Here is a 25278-nt window from a genome sequence, read left to right on the forward strand (position 1 = left end):
CCCTTGACATGGGTTCAAGGACTGGCTTGCTTGTGCCCGCGGTACTGGTCTGCTAGGGTACGGACAGTCTCGCTCGAGGAACACCCACAGCTACCGTTTCGGTGCGGTAGAGCCTTTCCCCGTCGGTGGACGAGCTGGGAGACTTTCTACAGCAAGAAATCCTACACAGTACACTAGCGTGGCTTCAAACCCATGCCTTTCGGCAGTGCGGCATGGCGTTGCGCTCTTCAGACGCTGCATGCAGTGGTGAGCGAAAGGGGAAGTGAAAGCGGGCTGACCAAGCGGGTCCCAGAGATCCTGCGACCTGGGCAGGCGAATGCTCTCGTTGTGACGGTGTACCGACCGGCGTACGGTAGCCGTGGGGAATATCAAGGCAGGCCATAGCCTTGTAGCGTATTCATCCCACATGTCGTACGGTTTTACCGAGATGGTCATCCCTGGTAGGCCTGAGAGGAGACGGTTAGATGTGAGAGTCGACGAAGTACATACTGTGATAAGCCCGCAGGGGTGCATCCCCGAGGCTTGGCCATTGTGAGACACCCCGAGCGGTCCATGGATGGATGGCTACCACGAGGCAAAGAGGGTTCGGGAAGATAAGAGGCTGGAAGGAATTGTGTGAGATGGGCCGGGAGTTCCAGTCAGGGGCAGGGACGGGGGCCCCAGCGAAGAACCCCGGAACCACAGGCGCCAAGATTGATGAATGGCGCCGCCCAGATCGGGAAGAAAGTCCTGTGGTCGGGGTATTCCCAGTGATGGCGTCGATGGCGCCGGCCTCATTGGCGAAACCGGGCCGCTTTGCGACGCCATACGGTTGGTTGTCCTGAATGCCAGGCAGCGAAGGCGGCCGAGGATACCTTATGGATGCAGGCGATACGGGGCCGATGCTCAGTTTCGGTATTATTTCAATTGTCCGTGTCAACAATGCTGTGGACGTCCATCCCGACAGACGCGCAGCAAATGCATTTGCCAGCCGTTCTTTGTTCTGGAATTCTCTGTGGTCCGTCCTGGGCTTCTCTGGGATCAGGCGGCGCAGGGCGACCGCTCGAGTGCAACGCTGTCCTTCGCCTGCCGAGCCTGCATAGTGGCAGGCGAGTGACTTGCCCAAACGAGGAACGACCAGGCAGTGACCGTTGCAGCGACGGTACCTGCTCCCGTGGCACCCGCATGAGCGAGTCGACCGCGCCGGAGGCAGCACCGTCTCGCTCGCACCAGCCATTAATTAAGACAGCCCAGCCCATCCCGCTGTACCTACTGCACAGAACGCAATGGCGCCTGTTGATCGAATCTCGTACGTGCGCAACGACCGGGGCAATGTTGGACGCCACAACCTAAAATCGATCCATGATTGATGACGTTCAAAACCTTGCCTGTAGCGACAGGATGGGCAGGACACGGAGGAAAGACAAGCGAGAGACAAGGAGCCGATGGAGCTGGGAAATTTACACGTGTACTCCGTATAATACAGGGCTCGGCGTGCCGGACCCCAATTCGCTTGACGTTACGGAGAAACCTCGAAAACCTCAGAACTGAAAGCTGGTCGCTTTGCGCCTTCCTCTTCCTGTCTTTTACCCTTCGACTCATCGAACGATTCCTCCAGAGCTCCTTCTCGTCTCATCAACTGGCTCAGACAGTGGTCTCCAGTTTGACAGGGCTGCATGGCACGGCTTGAGTCCAGGCGCCGAGATCTCCGGCGGCTACCTTAGCTGCTACGCTGTCAACCACCGTGGAAGAGGCTGGCAATAACACATTACTGACAACACCAGGTATGCCGATGACTATAATTCCAGCCCAAGCAAACAGCATGCACAATTCACTTTCTCCAGTGCATTCTAAACACCGCATCTCGTCGACTCCTGTCATATAACGACGCCGACTGCTTGGCGGCGCAGCGATCCAGTCCGACAAGTTCAAACAGATCACAGCAGGGTTGATGAGTCCAAAACCTTGCAAGGACACAAGACCTATCCGTAGATTAAAAGATAACCAAGGCTAAAATAGGACATTGGGCCGGCATCTCATCTCTAGCTCCTCCCAACTCCCTGGATCTGCCGGTGTGGAACAGTTGGATGCGCAGCCAGCCGCGCACCCACCGGTTTGTGCAGTTTCCTTTCCCGCCAGCTGTGCAGCGTGTAAGGTAACGTCAACTATCCACAATTCACAACACCCAATGCCGAGATGCATATGGCTCGTGCATCGGAGAAGTGGGAAGGGGGTGGATCTCGAAGGCGCTCAGACCGTATGGTTTGATGAAGAAAGGAGCGAACACTGCCAGAAGTTCCTCTTTCTTCCCTCAAACAAAACCACTCAGTTTTTCCACCACTCACCCGCAGAGCCCCAGGTCACCCTGTCGCATCATGACGCGTGGAGCCTGAGATGACTGCCTTGCCATGAGCTTGCGCCGCCGGAGCCCGCGGGTAGATTCTGCCTCCGCCAAACACCTCCTCGTTTCGCCAGTCGCATCTCGCCTCCAGCGAACGCCACCAACTCGGCTAACTGGCTCGACTGGGCATTACATACACAGTACAGCATCATCATCCGGCTGATATTGCCATTGCCGATCAGCCATTTCCGTCGCCAAGCAGTTCCGCATCCGCCAAGACGCGAGCTGCAGGGAGGAGCTGAGCTGAGCTTTGCTTCATCAGACGAGGTAGAGCAAGATCCGAGTGCGACACGTGGGAACGCGGCGGCAGTTCAAGAACTGGAGACTCTTCTACCCCGTGCCCGCCCACTGCCGGACGGTGCTGATGAGGTCAAACTGGCAGACCGACAGTGGGCGCAGTGGAGAGGATCAAACCACAGCCGCCGGCAGCTTCTACTCCACCACTTACCCCATCTTCTCGAGCCAACACAGCGGGTGCGCCCCATTATTGCTTTGCTGTCATTTTGGGCTCGGGGTTGCCTTGCGGCAACCATCCGAAATCACAAGAGAGGGGCGCTCGATTCCCTTTCAGCTCAACAACCTGCAAGTCGCTTCTCAGGAACCGGCTTGCCAGCCGCGCTTTGCTGGAACCATCCAATATATTGCCTGGATGTGAATTTACCTCGCATACACGGCACAACCAACAGCGCCAGACACGGGTTCAACCGCGCCAGGGCGCCGGCCTACGATGCAGATCTTCCGGGTCGCTTGCCCAAGTCGCCACCCGCGGTTGTCGGCCCGAGGTGCGACGGCCGTGTGGTCAACTGTTGAACATACCTCATGCTGAAGGCCAACAACCATGGTTCGCCAATCAAGCGATGATAACCGTCGTATGTTTTGGAGAAACCCCTCGCTGGCTCTCCCCGCTGACGCAGGGGAAGAAGGGACTTGTGGCCCGCATACGTTATGCCCCAAAGTGGTCCGCTGCATGGCGCTCTCTGGACTTTCTGGGAGCATCAAGGACCCCCGGAGCTCCAGAGTCGTTTGACATTTTTGCTCACCAAGCCTGCGCAAATTTGATTTCCTGATTCGGACTGTTCCCAGCTTCAGTGTCCAACACCCTCCCGGTTGCCTGACCGCTAAGGACCTTATTGCGCCTACCGATACAACTACCCAGCGCCCCAACAACCGATGGGATGCAGGAAACAGTTCAAGCAGCGGAAGGAGATGTTGCGTGGCGGAAGCCCACCGTCCTCCGTAACCCGTTTGGGCAATAGGTAATCATTGTCTTCTCTCATGGTCGTAAATCGGATGCCCAACCAGTGCTCACAGAAAGCCTATCATACCCCCTCTTTGGCGTGAAAGCAGACGAAAAAAACAAAGCTGTATGTATCACTTCGGGGACTCCCGTCTGGTTTCACTGCACATGCTTGCCCGTGTCTCGGGCGGGTTTCCCAGACGGTCAGCTGCTCGTGTTTCGCTATCTCTTCGCAATGGCCGCCGTGATTGGACGCCACAACGGTCGTGACCATCTTTGGTGGAACTTGAGGTCGGAGGATTCCTTCACGGGACTCGATCGAGCCCTAACAGAGAGGATATCAACAATCCCCGTCTGGGTCGTGCACCAAACACAAACGACCAGCAAGAGAGGCGCCCAGTATGAGAGAGTTTACGTTAGTTTGAGGTGGATGGTCATATCTCTACAGTGACCTCGGCCACTGGCCGAATGATCGAAGCGAGGGCGAGTGAGTGAGCGAACCCGGTTTCGCAGAGTCGTATGGATGGATGCCAATCCTTCAGGCTTTTCCTTATGGGATCTCTGCATTGGAACCTGTTGGTTCCTCGTCGTATTGTCTAGCGTCGCCTCCCATTTCCATATCGAATTCTACAGCAAAACCACAGCGAGCACCGGCAATCGATCCTGCAATCCTACCTTCGGTGGTGTAAATATACAGTACTGCGTGGATTTCATACGAGAAGGGGGTTACATCTGCCGGAGACGTTGGCCAGATTGGTGCAGCTGACTGTGAGAAAGCTGATCTGTTGGTGCCTCACAGATGCACCCACAATCTGTGATGGTGTGCTGTGGTTGGGGCGGAAGCCTCAAGACGGAACCAAGATCTGGCCTACATCACCAATGAAGAGTGAGTGCTGTTGAGCCGTGGACACGATGACTATGCAACCACTACGGATACCGCAGGCACGCGAGAGGGGATGTCAACTCTATGACCTACTGTGTACACTGTGCGATACGCGTGTTATCTGGCTTCCCTCCGCAACGTAGCAAGAAATGGAGCTGTGTGTCTGCAGTGAACGTGTGTCTTCTGCTTCCACTGCTCTTAGTGGTGCGGATGATGATGGATACTCGCGGCTTGGCCGGGTTACTGTGGATTTCATCGACAATGGGGCTACAGGGTTCTTTTTTGTTGGCTTCTTCCCACCGGCCGGCGCTCCGGGGCGAGGTGAGAAACTTTGTCCAAGGGTAAGATGGTGGAGACAAGCGCAAGGCGAACTGCCGGGAGGGTAGCACGCATGTAATAAGCTGTACCCTTTCAGTCATCGGGCAGTTCAGGGGTATTTACCCAAGCAGGAGATATTACATACGGCAGGCATTTCGATACAACTCTAGTGCCTGGTGGACAATCTACACCACGTCCTCTTTTCTTGATGAACAAGTAAATACTGCGCAGATAACCAGCCGGATCGTCAACAAGATCTGGCAGACGGCCTATAGTAGGGTTCTAGATCCCGAAGATCCCCCGTCAGATCCGGAAGTTCGGCCTGGTATGGAAATACTAGTGTAGTATGTAGCGTTACAGTGGACACGGCCTTGGGACGGCGCCAGCCCCGACTGGGAGCAAGGTAGCGAAACTCCACGTGCGTGAATCCTTCGCATTGCCGAGATGGGTATTGTTGCAACCCTCCGCCGTTGGCGTCGCATTGTCGTCAGATGCTCGTTCTTGTGGTGCGTATGACGTCCGCTCTTCCAAGAATTTACTGGCAGTCAACATCGAACGATCTTTGATGGAACTAATGAACAGGGAAGTGTGTTAAGATCGCCGCTTGTCTCCTGAAACCATGTTGTTGGGACGCTGGCCCGGTATTAGCCACTATTCGCTGTCTTCTTCAGTGTTTAGTGCTGCAGGCACTAGGCTGTACACAAGACTTCGGGCAATGCGATAACGTCCCCCATACTCTGTTCGGCCACTGAATTCACAAGTAACAACACATTAAACAGCACGACAATTCCTCAATCTAATTTATGTGTAGGAAGCACCAAATCTCTCACATTCGAAACTACATCAATTCAGCGACAACCGATTATTCCCATCATTACCATCCCCCAACACCCTATCTGCCTTAAAGGAGTATCCTCCCTTCAACCCCCTATATTATAGTGCTCTTACCCACTAAAATATGATGGGTTTCGAGGTCCAAATGTCAGTTGTCGCTCTGGCGGAACGATCGCGGCTCGCGAGCGTCTCTCTCGTCGGGAATCGTGATCGTGATGTCCTAGGGAGTTGAAGAATAGTGTTTGGGAGAGAGCCGAGGAAGCTGTGTTCCTTTGCGGGAAATGTGCTGATTGATAAAATTGGGGGCGATTTTGGCGAGATGAGGCTGGCCGAGCAGGGTAGGTGGCCGAGCAGGGTATGGATAACGTTAGTGGACAGCTTGGCGCAAGTCGCTCAGTCTGCCGGGGATGGTCCACCAACTGTTAACCCCCTCACTCGACTGCCGACGGCCCCAGGAACCCGGAGTGGATCTGGGCACGAGAGATGAACGACAACCCTTCCTGGCCCCACCAGCAACAGGATGGAGTGGCCACGTTTGGCCGGGTATTGACCGATGAGGTCCCGGAAACTGTCAAGTCGACATCAGCCTATGTGCCGGCGCGGCGCCATCGCAGCTGGCTTCGGCAAGGTCCCCCAGCCGGTTTTCAATGATTGCCGTAAAGGACAAGACGCGCCCATTATGGTTTCCACCATGGATGAGCCGGCGAAGAGATTATGTGTGGACGGACAATTGCAAGGCCGGTCCTCCGCTCCGGGGAGGATTCCGCATTGTTTCTTTTACAAGTACTAGACCTGTCAGCCTGGAGCAGGGGAAGAGTGTGTCAACATGCGGAAATGCAATGGGAGGTCGCCGCCGCAAATGCCGTGTGTTTGGTATGTTGATCAATCGAGGTCGTGTCGTTGACGAATAAGACGGTCACGGAACCCCAAGTCGATGCAGGCAACCGTTGTCTGGGTCATGTCAAAACCTTCCAACACCCACGAACCAATTTCGCCCAAGACTGCCGTGATGGCTTTCGCGGTCGTCGGGAACCGACGATCCCAACAAGCCACACCGGCGTATCGTGTCCAAACGGCAGCTAACTCGATATGTCCATAGGCGTCAGCTATTTTTGGGGGCGGGCATGAGACGGCAATCTGTGTGATGTGGCCCGTGTCCCGGTCAACGTGGGAGACCTCGCGATATGTCCAATCAACGTTGAGCGGAAAAATCGCCGAACTCGAGATTTGTTCAGTTCCCCGGAATAAGCTAATAGAAGGGACGTCTCACTGGCGTGCGGGTTGGGAGCCTTGGCGGAGAGGCTTTTGGTTTCTCCAATTCCGAGAATTGAAGAAAGGCCCCCGTGTCTTTGCGTATTCGATTTTGTTGCTTCTTGGGATGGAACAATCTGCAGTGGTTGGCGCATCTGTCAGCCGTTCCCGATGCTTGGCCGGCAATATGGAACGCGGCAATTAGCCTGATCACAAGGAACAGAGGTTGCCCTGGTCGGCTCCGACATGAAAAAGGTCCCAATTCTCGCCTCGGCATCCATTTCATTGGGTTGACTGCGCCGCATCATGCACTGCACTCGGCATTCCGTTCCGTGAAAAGGGAGGCATGGCTTAGCGCATTAACGATCTTTCGCTCCCTTGTCGTACTCCGTACAACACCAACTTCGCGGCCTCCCAGCCCCTGCACCCTGTCTTTCCACCGTTTTTGAATCTCGAATCTTCCAGGGTCATCGAAGTCCTGCCGGCATTATCTAGCCTTCGTTCCGTACGTGCATGGCACCCGGCGTTGTGCGTTTTGTGGCGTTAGCGCAAGCCTGTCCACTGCCTTGGACGGAGCGGGGGGAAGCATCGTCTGGAGATGAATCCCCAATTGTCCGGACATCTGCACTCTTGGTTCTGACAATGAATGCATGGCCAATACCGGCGTAATTGCGGGTACAGTTCCTGGAAAGCTTCATAATATGGATGAACCGAGGATCCTGCAGGATTGCCGCTAGTCGAGATGAATTGAGCACCACTTCAACAGGCATCACCGAAGACAGCCCTGCAGTCTCGCCCGGGCATTATCATCCCTTCCGGCTTCTAATAAAGGAACTGAGCCACGCCCGGGTCTGGGGAGTGCGGCAGAGCTTGCCCTCCGCGAACCTTAAAAGCCAAGGAATTCAGATCCAGCCCGTATCTCCCCCTCGATATGCCGAGCCAATACTATCTGTGGTGAGAATCTCTCAAAATGCAGGTGTCGTGACACTTTGGATCATCATGCGATGTAGTCCAGTTCGGCGAGACGAGATGTCGGTTGCCAGCCTCTGGCATGGCTCAATGTACCTGGCCGGAACATCCGTTAAAAGCAGTAGTCGAGAGGATAATTTTGCATACAATATTTGGGGTCCCACTAGCAGACCAGCGGACAGGTACTACTTGTACGTGCAATGTAAGAAGGATGCACATAAGACTTGCACCACACTGACTTCCAGAGACTGCTGACTCGGTTTCCCTATTGTTCTCGGGCAATTTTGCAACGACTGTGGCGTCACTGGTTTTGAAGGCCTCGAAAACAACCCAATTGCGACGTTGGCCGCTCTCGAAGGAGACGGATGAGATATGGCCGCTTGGGTGCTACTCTATACCAACACATGCAATCTCGGCAGCGTATGCATGGCGCGACTGCCTCGGCAAACAAATTTGAACAGCATGTGTTCGTTCATTCAGGTGGGATCGCCTCATGAAGTCCGCCGTGGTTTCGCGGCTGGATACCTAGGTTGTGCAACATTGCTCCGCACCGGCTCGTCCCCGGGAGTGGCATCCGGCGTAGTGCCCCAGGTGGGCGAGCTGAAAATAGAAGTCCAATTACGAGCTGCCATCGAGGTTCCTTCACCGGTGTCTCGTCTGGGAAGGGGTCAGTGAAATGCAGATGCTTCTGAGCCCAAACCAAGTGGCGGCATTGACGTGAAGGAAGAAGCTCAAGAGCCTGGATGTTCTGGGATGGTGTCATTCAGCAAAGGATTTGTTTGCCTGTGTCCCGCAGTGAGAGCCGTTGAATGTCCTCGTCGGAACCGGACGCCGGCTCGGGACCGTGAGCTCGAGAGGTTTGCCCGCGACTAACGTTAGCGAGAGTCCTAGCGAGGTCGAGTACTCGGCATTTGTGCCAGCCCCGGCGTCGAGACCACAGGACTTCCTTGAATTCCACGTCACCCTTTATGGGCCGGCAGCCTCCCAGTTGGTGATGGTTTCGCACCAGTTCACGCCGCCTCGGGCTCTTCGCGGACTTATTCGTAGAAAAGGAAAACGAAGGCAGCCCGGGGAGCTTGTTGGGTCCTGATGTATTGTTTCATCGACTCAAGCTAATGCAGTGAAGAGGGAAGAAACGGTCCGCGAGTCCTGTCAGCATCCCAAACTGGAACTCCAGTAGTCCGAACCGTGAGTGTTGAAGAGAAAGGCGCCGAGTGCGGCCCGAGTCCTCGGTAGATCGGCGAATTTCTGGGCAACTACGCCCGCAGTAGCGCCGCTGCAAAAACCAGGTTCTTTGGAGAGGGACTTTTCCCTCTGTTTAACCCCCCACTAAACCGCTGGTGCTCAGGACCACCGATCAGCAGCACGATCAAAAGGCTGTACGGATAAAAGTATCCAATCAGCATCCAGAAGATACTGCTGCCAAGGTTGTTGGTTGGACCAGGTCTGAAATCCAACTGGGGTCGAAGGCCCGTTTTTCCGGAGACGCACAGGTGTCGGGTATGTCTCCCGCCCAGGAGAACGGTACATGAGCTCATGGTGATGATGGATTGTGACGGTGTCAGCAGTTTGCTCACTCAGGAAGTTCACCTCCAGGTGCTGTCGCCGGATATGCGACGGGGAGCACAGGTCCTTCCCTGTCCTGAATCACCTGCTACCTATGAATGCCTTAACGGAGTTGGCGTTACTGCTCCTGCAGGACCCTCAAACGTCAAACATCACCCCTCAGCCGGCCATGTCATACGGATACCATCACTCCTTTACGGCACAGGCACTGATACTGGTGTCAAGGCGACATTCAGTTGGTCATGCTTCCCTTATCCCCATCGCTGCAGAGGCGTTCGCTCTTGCCGTCGAGAGGGCAAGCAGCTGTCAGGTCACAGGGACGTCGAAATGGCTGTGATGAGGGAAGGAACGTGCCTGGTCATTATGCAACTCTGAGAGTGGAAGGCACGAAATCATATAACCCTCCACCAATTCTGGTGAACCATCTCCACACATGTTCGTGGCCTGCAAGATACACCATTAGCATACGGACAGGCGAAGAGAAATGTGCTTACCGTGACCTAAAAAGTGCCCTTTGGACCAGCTAGGGCCTTGCAGCCTGCTACGGCTATCCGTATACCGAATTTTGCCTCGGTTAAGTGGTGATTTCGGCAGGTTTGGGCCAGTCAGCAATCCGGTTGCTGCACCTCAGGCTGTACTTGACAAAGACAACACTGCTTTATCAAGAGACGGAGGTTGCTTTGAGCGGAGGCGAAAGGCATCCCGTGACATGCTTGGCCCAGCCCGTCAATATCGCGTCTTCAATCAGATCTATCGCTGAAGGTCTGTCTGAACTGACTCGACCAGTCCTTTTCCATGTCGACTTCCAACTCAATATCGCGGTGGTCAGGAAGCGGGTTCGTAGGGAAAACAGGCAGACAGAAACTGTTCTATCAGGGCCATGCGATCACGATTGGTTCCAAACTGAATCACTGTGAGGGTCCCATGCTGCGCATAGTTAGTTCCAGACAGTGCCACCTAAGAGATGGTTGAGGGCGCAGGTCCCAGCAAGCTTTGGGTGAAGCGAGATCGATGTCCCCTTCGCTGTCCATTGTTCCCTCCCACTCGAGCAAGGCAATCACGGGTTTCTCGTGAAGTTCGACTTGGCCAGTTGTTTGGTTACCAACCGAGCTTGACATGCGCAACTGCCAAAGCACGCCTAGCTGTGTCGGGCAGATGTCCAGTTCGCCGTCCGCCTGGCGAAGGCAAACACGTCACCGTTGCTCCCCAGGTATATCAGTCCGAGGACGTTACGTTATCAACACCGGAGAGCGCGCATGAACCGGGCGGAAGGTTCATCCGCCAGAGTCCGTCGGCTCAAAGTGTCTGAAAGCGTTTTGCTTCGTCGTCAGGCGTAGATCAAATGCAACCTGCCATGGAAAACAAAGCAGAGCGTCACGGAAGGGTCGGATAATCGTGGCCTCCATCTGAATATTATCGAGGAGGGACTGGCCTGGGGACCATAGCCGTAGCTGGCGAGCTCTCTGCCCAGGTGATTGTTGCCCAATTTCAGTGGAGACGGAAGCCTGAGAACCATGGCGAGAAGCATCGGCGTCGGGAAGGAAAGACGCGGTGGCTTCCGGAGCCGGTGGTCTTCAAACCTCCCTCACGGTCACGGTATATCTTGCTGAAAAGTCTTTTGCGTGACCGACACCATTGTCGGCGTCAACTCGGCACCGAATGACTCTGCCGTAGGTCGCTTGGTTTCTTCAATATGCCCCAGAGTACTTCCGTAAAACCGTCTCTCGTCCGTACCGGAATTGTTTTGTCCTTCCTTCAACCAGGTGTCTGTTTCTGGAGTCAGGGTCAGCATGGATACGATTTGTCCGAAGTAAACAAACCCAGACCAGAAAGCAATTGAGTCAGGAAAGCGCGACTGAGGAGAACAGACATCGAGTGCTTGGCATAAGAGCGACTCCTCAGTTAAATCCAGAGCGGTATAAACATCGTACAACCACTGCCATGTCTTTTGAAATCCGAATGTCACCAAAACTAGAAGACGCAATGTTGATGTGTAAACAGGTCCGCAACGCTTCCTTCAGCGGATGTCGGTCAGCATGGACGGTGCCGCAATCATTTTGGTCCAGTGAATATTGCTGCCGGCTTAAGGTTTGGTTGGTAGTAGAGAAAGTACCTGATAAAGTCGTGTAATCTTAGTTGTTTTGTTACTTCATCCCGTCTTCTTGTGGATGAGTTGACGTTGTGACTACAGGACATGGCCTTGTCAGCTGAGCACAGCTGTCCACATTGTTGGCATCTGATCCGAACCTGTCGGCACTTGAGAAAGGCTCCACAATCTGGATCTTCCCGTCGATCCGCACCGTGGACGCGCTGGCGCCCACATCCAGATCTGCGCTCAACCTTGGCCTGTTAATTTTAGGATCCATCTTTGGTCTCGCGACGGGCGTGCCGTTCAATATCTCGCATCGTTGGGTTTGGTGCTTCTCCCGGAATGGCTTGTATATGAAACTCCCCACCATTTCCGCCTCAATTGCCCCTCCTCGCGAGCTCTCCAGACGCTTGTCCTCTGTCCCGTGAAACCCGAACCAACGACCTCCCGCACGGCGCTATCGGCAAGATGGGGTGGTTGACGACGTTGTTCGGCTGCTTAACCCCGGCCTTCCTCATCCTCTCCCCGGTACTCTCCTATAGCGACCAGGCGTACTCGATGTACCGGACGAGATCCAGTGCCGGCTTCTCCTTGGACATCCCCCTTATCATGCTCGTGGCCTCCTTGTTGAGGTAAGTTCTTGACTTGGCCCGAAACAACGCGCCCCCCTGCACCAGCTAACGTGCGCTTTCAGGATATTCTACTACCCCGGCGCCAAGTTCGATAATGCCCTTCTCGTCCAGTCGTTTGTCATGGTCGCCGTGCAGGTGGTTCTGCTGAAGATCGCGCTCGATCACCGGCCCCCGCCATATTCAAGGGGAGGGGATGCGGCGGTCCCCTTTGCCCGGGCAAGCGAAACACAACGGCCGTTCGACTTCTGGCAGTGGAAGTCGCCGAAACCGTGCGTCTTCGAACAGGATCGCGCATCAAGGACAAAGGGACGGCTGACATTTGGAATAGGTATTGGCGGTTCTTGTTGTCGCTGTTTATCGGCCTCGTGATCTGCGAACTTTTGCTGGCGCCCGTTCCATCGGTGTACCAGTCGTATTCGTTGCTGATCGGCTACGTTGGCCTTTCGGTCGAGGCTACGCTGCCCATCCCGCAAATTCTTGCGAACGCCCGGTCTCGCTCTTGCAAGGGATTCCGGTTATCAGTCCTGGCCAGCTGGCTGATCGGCGACGCCATGAAGATGTTCTGGTTCTTCACTTCGACCACGACAATCCCGTGGGCGTTCAAACTGTGCGGCATGTTCCAGGCTGCATGCGACACGTTTCTGGGGGTGCAGTACATGATGTACGGTGATGGTGAGGCTGGTTCCAAGGGCCATTCCCTTCCCGGCTGGCAGCATGAGTTGCAGCCAAATGGGTTTACTACGGCCAGTGGTCTGGGCAACCCGCCTGGCCGGAGGACTTCAGCAACAGAGAAGACGATATGAATGCAATGATTAGACATGGACGTGGCTATAGAGAGACAGGGTATTTAATAGACTAATTGAGACTGAAGAATCCATTGAAAGTGCCGCCACTCTTGGTTTGTGTATGTTTCACTCTTCGGTCTGGGTGGACATGACTTGGCAATCTCATGGAAGCTCCATCAATCTGCCAAGACCGTGCATTGCTGCTACGGAGTGACTCCCAACTACAAGAGTACAGATTCATGAGAACCTCATTCACGGGAACTTCGACTTTGTAAATATAGATTTATGCATGAGTAATGTCTTTCATGTCATAAATCCCCTTTCCCGTGCATTCAACGCTGGGGCTCTCACGCCCATGAGAATGAACCAATTTAGATGAAGTTCCCACCAAACAGGCACTCACTTAGCTCCTATGGAGACAAGCTTTCAGCTCGCCAATTGCATTTTCTTCCTTTTCCAACTGCAGTTACAAGGTTGAGTGCAACACATTGTGAGCATCTCAAGGACCAACCACAATACACTCTAACTTTAGCACTCTATATCTTCATCAGCATGACAGTTTAGCATCATACATGGCTTGCAGTGCATAGGGCGCTCTGCCTGTGTTCAGGGTCACCCGTGTGAGCCGCCTGTGTGTGGGTTGGGTCGAGGCGGTTGACTTGCTCCAGGGGACAAGTCCGTCGAGGCTTGGGACGTCCCGCACGTTGTCAATCACGTTGGTACGTTCAACACTGTGTGTTCCTTTCTCTCGCAACACATTCATGGTCGGCTCAGATACACCCTTGGCGGGGATCAATAACCGAGGCCTGTCCCTCCGGTCTTCACTCACTCTTTTCCGTCAAGCCCGCATGAACGCACCTACGCCACTGTCATTCATGCAGACAAGTCCCTTCCTTCTATCGTTTTCCTCTTAATGTCTGTTGTATGTTCAGCTACGTGCTGGATCATATGCTAAACTCCTGAACATGTGTACTGTTTACCAAGTTTTGGACTGTCTCCAGGGCAACCTCGGTTTCACTCATAGCAAGTGCCCTTCTCCTTGGCCCAGACTTGGAAAAGTGCTACAATGTTGTTCCTATTCCCTTTCACTCCTGTTCCTTCCAGGCTTGTTGGCACGCTGGCCGTGTTCGCCGGATGGAAGAACCAGATCAGTCTTCGGTCTTGCCCTGGTGACCGTGAACCTTGTTGTCTATTACCCCTGAGTTCAAACGAGGAAACCCTTCTCTGACTTCCACTCCTCAACACCAAGTCGTGAGCTTCTCAATCCATCATTCGCTGACCCCTCCCTTAAACCCAGCATCAGAACGTTTTCCACACCACCAAGACGTCCCTGTCGACGCACAGACCGGCCAGCGCTCAAGTCACCAACCTCACCGTCGTCGAATCAGGCGAGGTTGGCAGTGTTGATCGAGTTCTTTGGCCGATACCTTCAACCTGGGCCCGGAAACGACCCAAGTGGGCTTCGTCTTCATCACGCCGGTCACCAGTCCTCCCGTGTCGGGTTCAACATGAGCTCAGATTCAGACAGCTCCTTTAAGAGAAATGAGGGCTGCCTCATCTGAATTCGGCTCGAGAAATCCTGCTCTTGCTTGCTAAAGTACTGTGAGAGATATCTCGGTTAAGTCGAGTGGGCTCATTTTTGCTCTTCCTTTTCCAAGTTCTTTCCCAACCGTCAACACTCGGCTGCTGGTCTTCCAGAGGCTTTGTCGGTTGCATTCCGTTGCTAACTTGACGCCTGCAGTCGGTCCACTCGGAACCGGAAAGCATCGAGCAATCCAAAATGCCTCCCAAAGGAACTCCGAGCAAGGAGACGCCGGGCAAAGGGGCGAAGAAGGAGACTGCCAACTTCAGAACTTTCGAGGCGCAGGCTCGCCTGCTCGCCGCCCTGTTGGCTTCTCTGGACAATCCGCGGCTCGACTACAAGAGTAAGTCTAGCATTCCAACTTCTGGCAGGCACCCCTTCTGCCAAACTTTCCGTTTTCTCCCTCGCTTCGTCCCGTCTCGTTGCTTCCGGCTACTGGCCCGGAAACTCCTTTGATCCTTCTTGATCCAGAACTTAGACTGCGGCCGGCGGGCGGGAGCGACGGGGGCCTACGGGAACGAAGGGCATCTGTCTTGCCTTCTTTGTTCATGGTGGTCGAGCTCAGCTGACCATGGCTCTGTCCGACCTGCCCAGGAATTGCTCAATACCTGGGTGGCTCAGCCACCGAGTCTAGCGTTGAGCATCGCTTCAGGCCCCTGAAGGTCCAGGCCGCGTTGGTGAAGGGCCTCGTAGAGAAACAGATCGACCCCGCAACCAAAGAGATCTGGAAGTGCACGAAGAAGGAAGGTAGGGCTCGCCGCTTCTTCCCGCCCGCCGGCCGCCCCCCGCACCGGTCCCCGCACCGGTCCCCGACCGGTCTTTGTTTTGTCTTCTGACTTGAAAGGCAGACTGTTTTGGTTTGGAAGCAGAAGCTGATTTGGTATGCAGAGATTGCGACCTATTTTGGGGCCAGCACCCCGGACGGCGTGAACTTCCAGTTTCGGACTATCAAGAAGGGCGCCGAGGCTCTGAAGGGTGCTGTGAGCAGAGGCGAGAGCCCGGTCGAGGCCTTCAATGCCCACCTAAATGGCAGCTCGAATGGGGCCGCTAGTGCGCCGGCGACCCCCGCGAAACGGGCTCGGGCGACAAAGGGCACTCCCGGGTCGGGCGCCACCCCTGGCTCTAAGCGCAGCAACAAGAAAGTGAAGATTGAGCCCATGTCTGATGAAGACGGGGATTCGCCGGAGCTTGATTTCGACCTGGACACGTCGCCGACCAAGCTGAGAGTGCATAACAAAGCTAACGATTTGCTGCCTCGCTCAGCCTGGGCCATGCCGACTGACAAGAAGAAGTCCGCTCGCCCTCGCCCGGTGTCCATCGCGCCTGCACCTCCTCGCCAGGCTGCGCCGGGCTACACTCTGGCGCCCATTCCTGGGCTCTCCCTGGCTCATGCTGAGCTGCCCAACGGATACACCGACCCAGTCACCGGCTACGGATATAACGTTGCCCCCCGCGCCACCACGAGCAGCACGCCTTCAACCGTTGCCAACTCTCCTCCGGCCATGGACACCGCCTCCATGCGTCGCGGCTCTGCATTTTCCACTGGCAGCAACGCCGCCGCCAGCAGCCCGGCCACGCCGACCACTGCCTTGGGCATGAACAGCATGAACATGGGCATGGACGGCCACTATGTCCCCGCCGCGTCCACATCCGAGGCTAATACTCCACAGACAACCACCTCTTCAAACAACATGACCACGTCGGGCATGCATGCGGAGACGGCTGGCAATGCCACTTCATTTGAAGAGGAGGGATTCCACCCCCTCAATGGGTTCGGTGCGAGCGCCTTCGACGAGACCAATGGCAACGCCAAGTCCAGTGGCTGCCGCGCCGGCTATTCCACTTATTCCATCGACCAGCAGGAGAGCTCGCTCGCTGCCGAGGCCAATTTCGGCGGATTCGATGGTGATAATGGTGAGGACGAGGAGTGGGACGTGGGTGACGTCTAAACACATCATCATCCTCATCTCATCCCGCCATCGAGCATGTCCACTACCAGTCCTGACATGAGAGGACAACCCTCGCCTACATTTGCTGTTGTTTGATGCAACTGAGCTCGTTTTACAACAATGCCTGCTTTTATCCAACCGCCACGAACAAGACCAACAGCGGTTTTACCAAACCCGCCGCCGAATAACTTGGCCACTGCATGTCTTTGTGGCCCCGAGAGACGAGGGCGACCTGATTTGGACGCTCACCTCTGTCATGATACTCAGGCAGCAAAGCACCATGACGCGCGCTAGTTAGGCTCGGCAGGACTGCAACCAGCACTGGTGCCTGCGCATAGCAGCAGCACCGCCTTTCCTTCCCTTGGTCTGCTTTTTTCGGATTATATTTTCCGTTTTTCAATTCCGTCTATCAAAGAGGTCAAACTGGTTGGTCAGGAAGTTGGCTCGGCCAAGGTTGGGGGCAGTTTTCGCGTGGATCAGTCTGTTCAGATCTTTGCCTCTTTATATTGGTTGGTTGGGTTGCGGACTGGTTTTGACTTGGGATGGACTGACTCTCTCAAGCCGGGACTTTCGGCCTGACTCAACTGGGTGGTCATCGTCATGGGATGGTGGATCGATATAGGGACATGGACGTTAGGCATGGACGGATGGATTCACTGATTCTCGATCTTGATTTGTACTTTTGCAGACGCCAATACGCCTGACGGGCATCCCGAGCTCAGATGTAGTATAAAAGATCCGGTGCATACTGCAGACTATCGCTTGCGGAATTCAGCCATCCCTCTCCATCCCTTCCCCTCTCCCCCCCCCTTCCCCCCCACACCCAACCCTCTCCTCTGTACTTGGGATGGACTCCTCGTCCCACCATTGCAGTAAAATACGAGTTCATGCGAAACGCCTTGTTTGAGAACAGTTGAATGTCCATCTGGTTTCATACATGGTATCAAGTGGTCACGTCATGGAATCCGTAGATGCACTGGATAGATTGTCCGCAGTTGCAGCGCCGACCTTGTAAATACCAAGGCCAGTCCAGGCTGTCATACACTAACCCTTCGCCCCCTTTTTGCCAGAGTCTGCAATGCGCCCACTTATCTCCGTCGCCAAACACTACATGCTACGCCCCTTAGCCCACCCAACCACTTCTCATTTTAACAAAAACTCCCACAGAGCATCAGCATCGACAAAGTCATGATGGATGATATTTACCAACCACGCATCCACCCTGACACTTTCCAAGAACCTCTCGCTTTCGGACCCGGGCTCATAGATCTTTGCCCACTCGCGCCAGATCCCAAACGCCTCCTCGCTCCACGCGCGGAAACTGACCTCCTCGATGATGGTGGGCGTGACAATCTCCTTGCCGGGGAACACCCCCCAGGTAACGGCATTTGTGCTCGCCTCACCACCTCCTCCTCCCGCCGGCGGCGGCGGCAGCGCGGTGTCGGAGCTGACAAAATCCCCCTTCACGTTCGTCGCGTAAAAGCACACGACGTCCCTCATCCCAGGCTGCGTCAGCCTCTCCTCGAGCACTCTCCAGTCCTTGCTCGGGCAAAAGAATTCGACAAATGCCTTCTGGAACACGAACCCGTTCTGCGGTCCCCAGCCAAACGTCGGGTCGTCGGAGCGCAGCCCATTCACCGCCGGCTGCGACGCGAGCGTCCACCAGCCCTTGGCGTTGAGGGCCACCAGCCGGTCGCGGATCTGGTCCGTCTCGGCGCTGAAGCTCTCTTCGTTCCAGGGTATGGTGGTTAGCTCGCCGCGCAGGTGACGGATGAAAATGGCGCTGACGTCGTCCGGTGAAGTCGGCGTGCCCCACAGCTGGCGCGCCTGCGCGACCGTAACGTGCAGGCTGACGCCGTAGCCGTCGATCTGGCCGTAGGCCGGCGACCGCGCGTCGCCCCACCGCCCGTTGGGGAAGTCGTCCCACGTCGCCTCGCGCCCGAGCACGCCCTCGCCTTCGGATATGGCTAGCGTGTTGGCGCGCGAGTTGATCGGCTCGGCGGGTACGCTCGCCTCGAGCGCCGTGGCCTCCCAATCCGGGTGGGAGGTGGATCGGCCCGGAACAATGACCCGGTCGCGGGGGTCGGAACCGACAGACGCTTTGCGCCGCAGGGGTTCGTGCGAGGATTGATCAGGGGTCGACCCGTTGACGCGCAGGAGCCGGATTTCGGGCAGCGGGTTTTGTGCCACGGCTATTTCTTCCCCGTCGGGGGTTACGGGGGAAATCAGACCCGTACGCTCGACGATGAACGAGACGGCCTTTTCTAGGTTGAGTGTGTAAAAGTGGAAGCCCCTGGGCCCCTCGGTCCTGCTCTTGATCTCCCTGATCTGCTCCACGATTTCGCTCAGGATATCCACGCCCACCTCCTTCACCTTCTCGTCGTCGCCCTTGACCGCATCTAACCGCGCCATGAGAGCACCGGGAATCTTGGCGTGGCTGAGTTTTGTGGTCCGCTTGATCATCTGGTAGCTTTGAATTGGCATGAGACCGGGAAGGATGGGGATGTCCTTGAAGGCGCCGCTTGGGTGCTCGCGCAGCGTCTTCTCAAAGTGCCTGTACGCTTCAATGTCGAAGAACAGCTGTGTCATGATGAAGTCGGCGCCGGCCTGTGTCTTGTCCACCAGGTACGGCAGGTCGTGCTCCAGGCTCTGGCCCAGTGGGTGGCTCTCGTCGGCGTGGCCCTCGGGGTATGCGGCGACACCGATGCAGAAGTAGTCCCCGTGCGTCTTGCGGATGTAGCGGACGAGGTCGACGGCCCACGAGAACTCCTCTTCTTCCTCGGGCTCCGAATCGTTGATGTCGCGGTACTCGGCCCGCCGCGGTGGGTCTCCTCTCAGAGCGAGAATGTTGCGGACGCCGAGGGCCTTTGCGTCGTCGAGAGCCTTGTCAATGAGACGGCGGCTCATGTTGGTGCAGGTAAGGTGCAGACATGTCGTGAGCCCCAGCTCCCTCTGGCAGATCTCGGCGAGCTCGAGGGACTTGGTCGCCGTCGAGCCTCCTGCGCCCCAGGTGACGTTGACAAAGAGCGGGCGCAAGGCCCTTGCCATGCGATCGAGGCGACCTCGAAGGTTGGAAAAGCCCATGGCGGTCTTGGGAGGGAAGAACTCGAGCGAGAAGTAATCTTGCCCCGCGGGCAAAGCCGCGATCTTGTCTGTTATCTTCTCCATTGCGCGGTTCTTGACGGCCTCTGGGGGTAGTTCCAAGCTGGGAAGGAGTTCGCCCATGGGTGTGGTGTGTAGTGGGGTTCGAATACAGAGGTTGGAACGATCGGAGGGACCTGCTGGAGGACTGTGTATGACAAGTCGAAGATACTCGACGTTTGAATCAATCTCTATATAATCAATTGAGAGAATTCAATTGAGACGGAGAGTAGGCACCCTTTTCTACTCTGCGGGTACGGATAAAGTCCAAGGTGGCTGCCGAAGAACCTGTAGAGGAAATTCTCTCTGAAGACAGCTGCCGGGGCAAAGAGACAAACCCCACTTTGCATCGGCGGGCGCGTGTTGTGGGGTATTGGCATGCAGCTCATGTCACACACGGGACCGGGATAGTGGGCCCGGCAGCTGTTGTCTTGGGCGGGAGATACGGCAAGACAGCCACTCAAGTCATCCCCGGATCGATGAAGGGCACTCTTCAAGAGTAGACCTCGGGGTGCCGCCCGGGGGCCTGCGCCAAACTCTCGGGGCGGCGAAGGTAATTGGCGAGCTTCAATCATGTGGTATGGATGGTACCCGGAGATGCTGCAATCTGCATGGCTTTCACTCAGCGAGAGGAAAACGCGTCAAAAACCCCCCACGTCCGAGAACGTGCGGAAAACTTGGGGTCATGCATTTGCGGCTTCTCTGGATTGCAGTGCAAACAAGAATGTCCAAGAATCGTTTGCATTGTATGTGCTTGTACAAGCACATACCCGCCAAATCCGATTGGATATTGACTCGAACTCTCGACCTATCCTTGGGGCTTAACGGTGGTGATAGCTCTCACTTGAGACGGGACTACTTAACTTCGTACTCCGTACTGCTAAACTTGTTGCCCGAGAATGATTAGCGTCCGCACTTGCAAAGCTGGAGCTCACGGGGCAAAGCTGTCGGAATCAAAAAGCTCAGGATTACAGCCATGGTTTCCTCATGCTCAACTCACGACTACAACCAGCCCTCAAGGAATGTCGAGGGTGCTTGCCTGTTGTTGAGTCGGCTTACCGGATTGTTTTGCATGTCATCAAAGCAGAGAGAGGGGATATGGGGAGCAGGGTGCACACATAGAAGAGCAGACTTACAGTTTCATAAGCCCAAGAGACTGGTCATGGCCGACCGAGGTAATGAGCGCCATTGCAAGCGGAACCCCATCCGGCACCAAAAGTCTCTTCTACGTGGCAGCAGCAGACAGCGCAATATGGGTAGGTATGGATGAATGGCTGTCCAAACTTGTTTCAGGTCATCACCGCATCATGGACGCCGCGCAAAGGGGCTCTCGTGATGATGGTTTTAAACAAGGGCATTGATAGAGTCGATCTCGACACACGTTCGGAGTCGCCAGAAGCACGGTGTAGTTTGGCAGCCTGGCGATGATTTGAGTTGTGGTCTTGCGTTAATGAGAAAAGGAAAGAAAAGAGCAAAATTGTCTCCGTCAAAAATTCGACTTTGTACTGGGCCGCCAAGCCTCACCCTCACCGCCCACAACGTCAAACTTCGGAGCGTATCACAGTCGGCGTATTTCGCCGCACGGGCCAGCAAGCACCGTCTTCATGACCGCTCACCTTTTTTGACTGCACCATGGCCCGGTGGAGTCCACGACCCGCCACTCTACCTTCTAGCGTTCAAGTTTTCCAAGTTTGTTCTTCCGCATGATTTGAGAAACGAGTTCCCAAAATATCCCATCCTGTCAATCGAACACCCCTCTACAATCTCCTGCACACGTACTACAGGCCAACATTGCCCGCATATACTTGAGATTACATCTCATTGTCCACATAGCCCGACTTTATTGACTCAGTCCAGAACCCCGACTAACACGATAGCACGACTCTCGACGCCGCTGTAAACCCCCGTCCCTCCTGACAGTACCCTTTCTCCCGCCTGGGCTTGGTCCATAACAGCTATCCCGACAGTTTCCCGCCCCGTCACTACGACCTAGAATATCCCAAACCGCCGGTGCTGCCTGCTGCCGATCGAGATCCGGTGATTGCCACTCCGTTCGTTCCTTGGCACCTTCGGTGTTCCTGCCCGACGGCTTCCCTTCGTTCCTGAGCCTTCGTCTCACGAGTTAAGCTTACCGACTTCTTCATGGATAATTTATGGAGTCGCCGCGCCAAGTAAGTTCTGTCCGGGTGCCAACTGAGTCTAATCCTCTTCGATTCTTAATCATTTTGTCACAGCTCGAGCAAGCTCTCTCTATCCACAGGGTCCAGTCAGGACAACGCCTCAGGACGCAACCCTTCCTTCAAGCGATTTGGCGGTGACAGCTCGTCGCTCGGAAAGCACTCGTTTGGTGGGGTAACGACACCAGGGAGCACACTCGCATCTCCCATTGGCGGTGCGTCGACCGCTTTCGGCTTGGGCTCAGGCGCCTTTGCCTCGTTCGGCTCGGCTAAGACGCCCAAGTCGCCGGGAAACCCCTTCGATACAGCCCTGGGAGCCGCCGCAAAGACCCCGACCGCTGAGAGATCGGCGAGGGATGGTGGTTTGGGCGGCAAGGCAATTAGCAAGCCGGCCTCGGTTGCCTCGTTACGAGATGCAGGCAAGACGGCAGCTGCCCAGCAGACGGCCGGACAGGCAGCGCCGACAACCCACCAGCTGCGCAACAGCTGGGTATTCTGGTTCCGTCCGCCCATCTCCAAGGCGAACGGCTTCATCGAGTACGAGAAGACGTTGCATCCGATTGCCACGGTCGATTCGGTCGAGCACTTTTTCAAGGTCTACCAGCACCTGAAGCGGCCGTCATCGCTGCCGCTGGTGTCGGACTACCATCTGTTCAAGAAAGGCATCCGCCCAATATGGGAGGACGAGGAGAACAAGAATGGCGGGAAGTGGGTGGTGCGCCTGAGAAAGGGCGTCGCCGACCGCTACTGGGAGGACCTGCTGTTTGCTATTATCGGCGACCAGTTCGGCGAGGCCGGTGAGGAGGTGTGCGGGGCCGTCCTCAGCGTCCGGAACGGCGAGGACATCCTCAGCATTTGGGCCCGCGCGGACGGGCAGCGGGTCCTGAAGATTCGGTATGTTGACGCGTTCCCAAGCAACCCCCCCATTTCCTTTCTTTTTTTTTCTATTCTGACGTATTCGCCAGTGAGACGATGCGACGGATCTTGAACTTCCCGCCGGACACCAAGCTCGAGTGGAAGAGTCACGACTCGAGCATCCAGCAGCGCACAGCCATCGAGGAATCGCGGCGAGAAAAGGCAAACAACCACCACGGCGACAAGCGGTCGTCAAACAAGCAGCATCAACATCACAATCCGCAGCAGCATGCAGAGGACAACAAGAACCCCACCAGTTCATGAATGACTTCGGGAAGAAGAGCGTGAAGGCGGCGGAAAAAGCAGCGGAAATTCGTTTTCACACATTGTACAGTACCCCGGTTCAGCAGCATTTGCCAAATGGAGTTATGAAGTCGCCGGGATATTCGGGCCGAAGAGAATCGGATCGAATCTCGAGAGGGTCGTGGTTGGTCTTAGTGTGTTTGTGTCTCCTTGAACATTGGTCATGGTACGGCACCCGACGGTTTTATGACGAGGACAAATTGGGAGGAAGGAGTGCTGAATGGGTTCACTGGCTGTTTGAGCGACACGCGGGATGAAGGGATGTGGGCGAAGGGATCTCGGAATCGAGAGATGGGACGGGGCGGAGGTGGTGTAGTTTTATTGTAACCATCAACAACTCGCTACGTTGCCCACCATCTCAGTTCACCAAGACGCTTCGTCTGCGGCGTATTTATGATGATGTGGGCTTATGGAAAGTTTCACACCTCTGGAAATGGTGTCTCGTACAACTCCCTCCCGCGTGGAAAACATTATGTCACCCCCTCCTCCTCTCCCACACCTGCAGATAGCTCTCGCCCAAATACAACAGCTCGCTCCGGATTGAGTCGACAAACAAGTCCTGCGCGACGACCCATTCGTCCGTCGCCTTGTCGCGCAGCTGCACCTTCCATGTCTTGCGCTCCTCGCCCACCGCGCTGTCCGCCACGTCCTCCTTGGCGCGCACCGCCTCGTGCACCACGTTGGCCACCAGGTCGTAGAGAATCGGCTGTCCTCCTTGTCCTTCCTCTCCCGAGGGCTCGACGTAAGGGGATACATCGAGATTGTGCGGGTCGAATGTGACGATGGTGGGGTTGCGCTCCGCCACGAACTTGTTCCTACTGAAGCGCTTGATGTGAAAAACTAAAAAGGGGGGAAGAGGGTGCATCAAGCGGTAACGCTTGCGCTGCGCGTTGAGCTCCTGCGCCGTGACGCCATTGTATTTAGATAGGAGGGCGGTGAGGGCCACCTGGGGGATGATGTTGCGCTCCTGCTCGTCTTGAAAGAGCGGGGCGGGCGGGAGGTCGAGGGTCAGGAGGAGGAAGCGGGCGATGTCGACTTTAACGTCGGCTGCCTCCTCAAAGCGCAGGCGGTCCTGGGCCGCGTCGGTGCGCGCCGTAATGGCTTGCGATTCTACCTTGAGCTTGCCCTGGAAGATGCGCTGGATCATGCTTGAGCCGGGTTTGGTTTTGCTGCCGCCGAGGCCGAGGTGAAGGTGGTTGAGGTACCAGGAGAGGAATTCGACTGGGTCGGATTGCGCCGTTAGGGTGAAGCGCTTGTTGGAGCGGAGGGAGATTTCTTGGAGGAGTTCGTGTGGGGAGACGTGGGATTTGAAGGCGCGCGGGTTCCAGATCTTGCGGAAGAGGATGGACGTGCGCTTGACGAGTTCCGGGGCGGAGGTGAAGTCCTCTAGGAGGAAGTAGTTGCGCAGCGGCGAGACGTGGGAGAGCGCCTGGACAATGACGTTCAGGTAGTCGTTTTCCTTGATGTTGTTCATGCCCACAAATCCGGGGGCGTACTCCTTGCCCGCGAGCGTCCAAGACTTGCGCGGCTTGCGGTCCAGTTCGGCTACTTCTTGCCGTGTGTACCGGGGGTCCGACACGTACTTGATGTCGTCGAGCGATTTGCTCTTGACCTCATACCCCTCCGGCAGCACGTAGACCTTTTGGGTGCTCATGTTGATAAACACGTGGTGGTCCTCGTCGAGCGCGTGGAAGTAGGCGTGCGATTTTGGGCCCCGGCCCTGGTAGTACTTCCCACATACTAGACATGCGTAGACGTTGATGTTGGATAGTGTGACGGAGCACAACTTTTCGAAGTCAAAGTCGAGAACGTTGCGGTCGATGGTATCGAGGTAGAGGTCGTCGTAGCCGGCTGTGGGCGCGGACTGTCTGATCGGGGCCTTTTCCTCGGCGTCCTCCTTATCCTCTTCCGCCTCCTCGACATCTTCTGCGCCATCTCCGTCCTCTGCTGCTCCGTTTTCATGCGCCGGCGTTGGATGCTCATCGCCAATCTCGTTTGCGCTGGCCGGGGTCAGGGTTTTGCTGTAGTCGTCGAATCTCGACTTCTTGGATGCGGGCGACTCAAGGCCTGGTAAGTCCTCAAGCGCCTCCAACGCGTGACGTTTTGACATTCCTGGGTATCTTTCGGTGATATTAGCCAAGTGTTGCGCAGGTCGCAGGCGCTTTTCACGTCAGTCGAGATGTTGCTGTGTTTGATCTTCTGATGTTGTTGTGAAATTTCCTGAACCGATGACATGTTCCCCGAGTGCCAGGCTCAAGCTTCGCGCC

General features: G+C 55.7%; 6 protein-coding genes across 6 annotated transcripts; 4 read left to right on the top strand and 2 right to left on the bottom strand.

Moving 5' to 3' along the window:
* Window positions 1–7288: 7288 nt before the first annotated feature.
* N657DRAFT_641813 (uncharacterized protein) lies at window positions 7289–8418 on the top strand. The gene has a single exon (XM_062792219.1). The coding sequence runs from the start codon at window positions 7609–7611 to the stop codon at window positions 8125–8127; it is 519 nt and encodes a 172-aa protein (XP_062651545.1). The 5' UTR covers window positions 7289–7608; the 3' UTR covers window positions 8128–8418.
* A 3296-nt stretch (window positions 8419–11714) lies between these two features.
* N657DRAFT_687989 (uncharacterized protein) lies at window positions 11715–12962 on the top strand (the record flags this gene model as incomplete). The annotated part of the gene is made up of 3 exons (XM_062796915.1): window positions 11715–12159; window positions 12222–12428; window positions 12488–12962. Exons 1-3 carry the CDS (start codon window positions 11996–11998, stop codon window positions 12960–12962), a joined length of 846 nt encoding a protein of 281 aa, XP_062651546.1. The 5' UTR covers window positions 11715–11995.
* A 1762-nt stretch (window positions 12963–14724) lies between these two features.
* Window positions 14725–16475, top strand: N657DRAFT_631533 (uncharacterized protein; the record flags this gene model as incomplete). The annotated part of the gene is made up of 3 exons (XM_062791063.1): window positions 14725–14869; window positions 15121–15273; window positions 15415–16475. The coding sequence occupies 3 exons, from the start codon at window positions 14725–14727 to the stop codon at window positions 16473–16475; spliced, it is 1359 nt and encodes a 452-aa protein (XP_062651547.1).
* Window positions 16476–17441: 966 nt separating this feature from the next.
* N657DRAFT_687991 (MTHFR-domain-containing protein) lies at window positions 17442–19915 on the bottom strand. The gene has a single exon (XM_062796916.1). The coding sequence runs from the start codon at window positions 19698–19700 to the stop codon at window positions 17619–17621; it is 2082 nt and encodes a 693-aa protein (XP_062651548.1). The 5' UTR covers window positions 19701–19915; the 3' UTR covers window positions 17442–17618.
* A 1843-nt stretch (window positions 19916–21758) lies between these two features.
* Window positions 21759–22972, top strand: N657DRAFT_653914 (IF4E-domain-containing protein; the record flags this gene model as incomplete). The annotated part of the gene is made up of 3 exons (XM_062794460.1): window positions 21759–21787; window positions 21851–22687; window positions 22759–22972. The coding sequence occupies 3 exons, from the start codon at window positions 21759–21761 to the stop codon at window positions 22970–22972; spliced, it is 1080 nt and encodes a 359-aa protein (XP_062651549.1).
* A 112-nt stretch (window positions 22973–23084) lies between these two features.
* N657DRAFT_641824 (cysteine proteinase) lies at window positions 23085–25244 on the bottom strand. The gene has a single exon (XM_062792220.1). It carries the CDS (start codon window positions 25119–25121, stop codon window positions 23487–23489), a length of 1635 nt encoding a protein of 544 aa, XP_062651550.1. The 5' UTR covers window positions 25122–25244; the 3' UTR covers window positions 23085–23486.
* Window positions 25245–25278: the final 34 nt, after the last annotated feature.

The sequence above is a fragment of the Parathielavia appendiculata genome (genome assembly GCF_033297405.1).
Source record: "Parathielavia appendiculata strain CBS 731.68 unplaced genomic scaffold N657scaffold_2, whole genome shotgun sequence".
Classification (NCBI taxonomy): Eukaryota; Fungi; Ascomycota; class Sordariomycetes; order Sordariales; family Chaetomiaceae; genus Parathielavia; species Parathielavia appendiculata.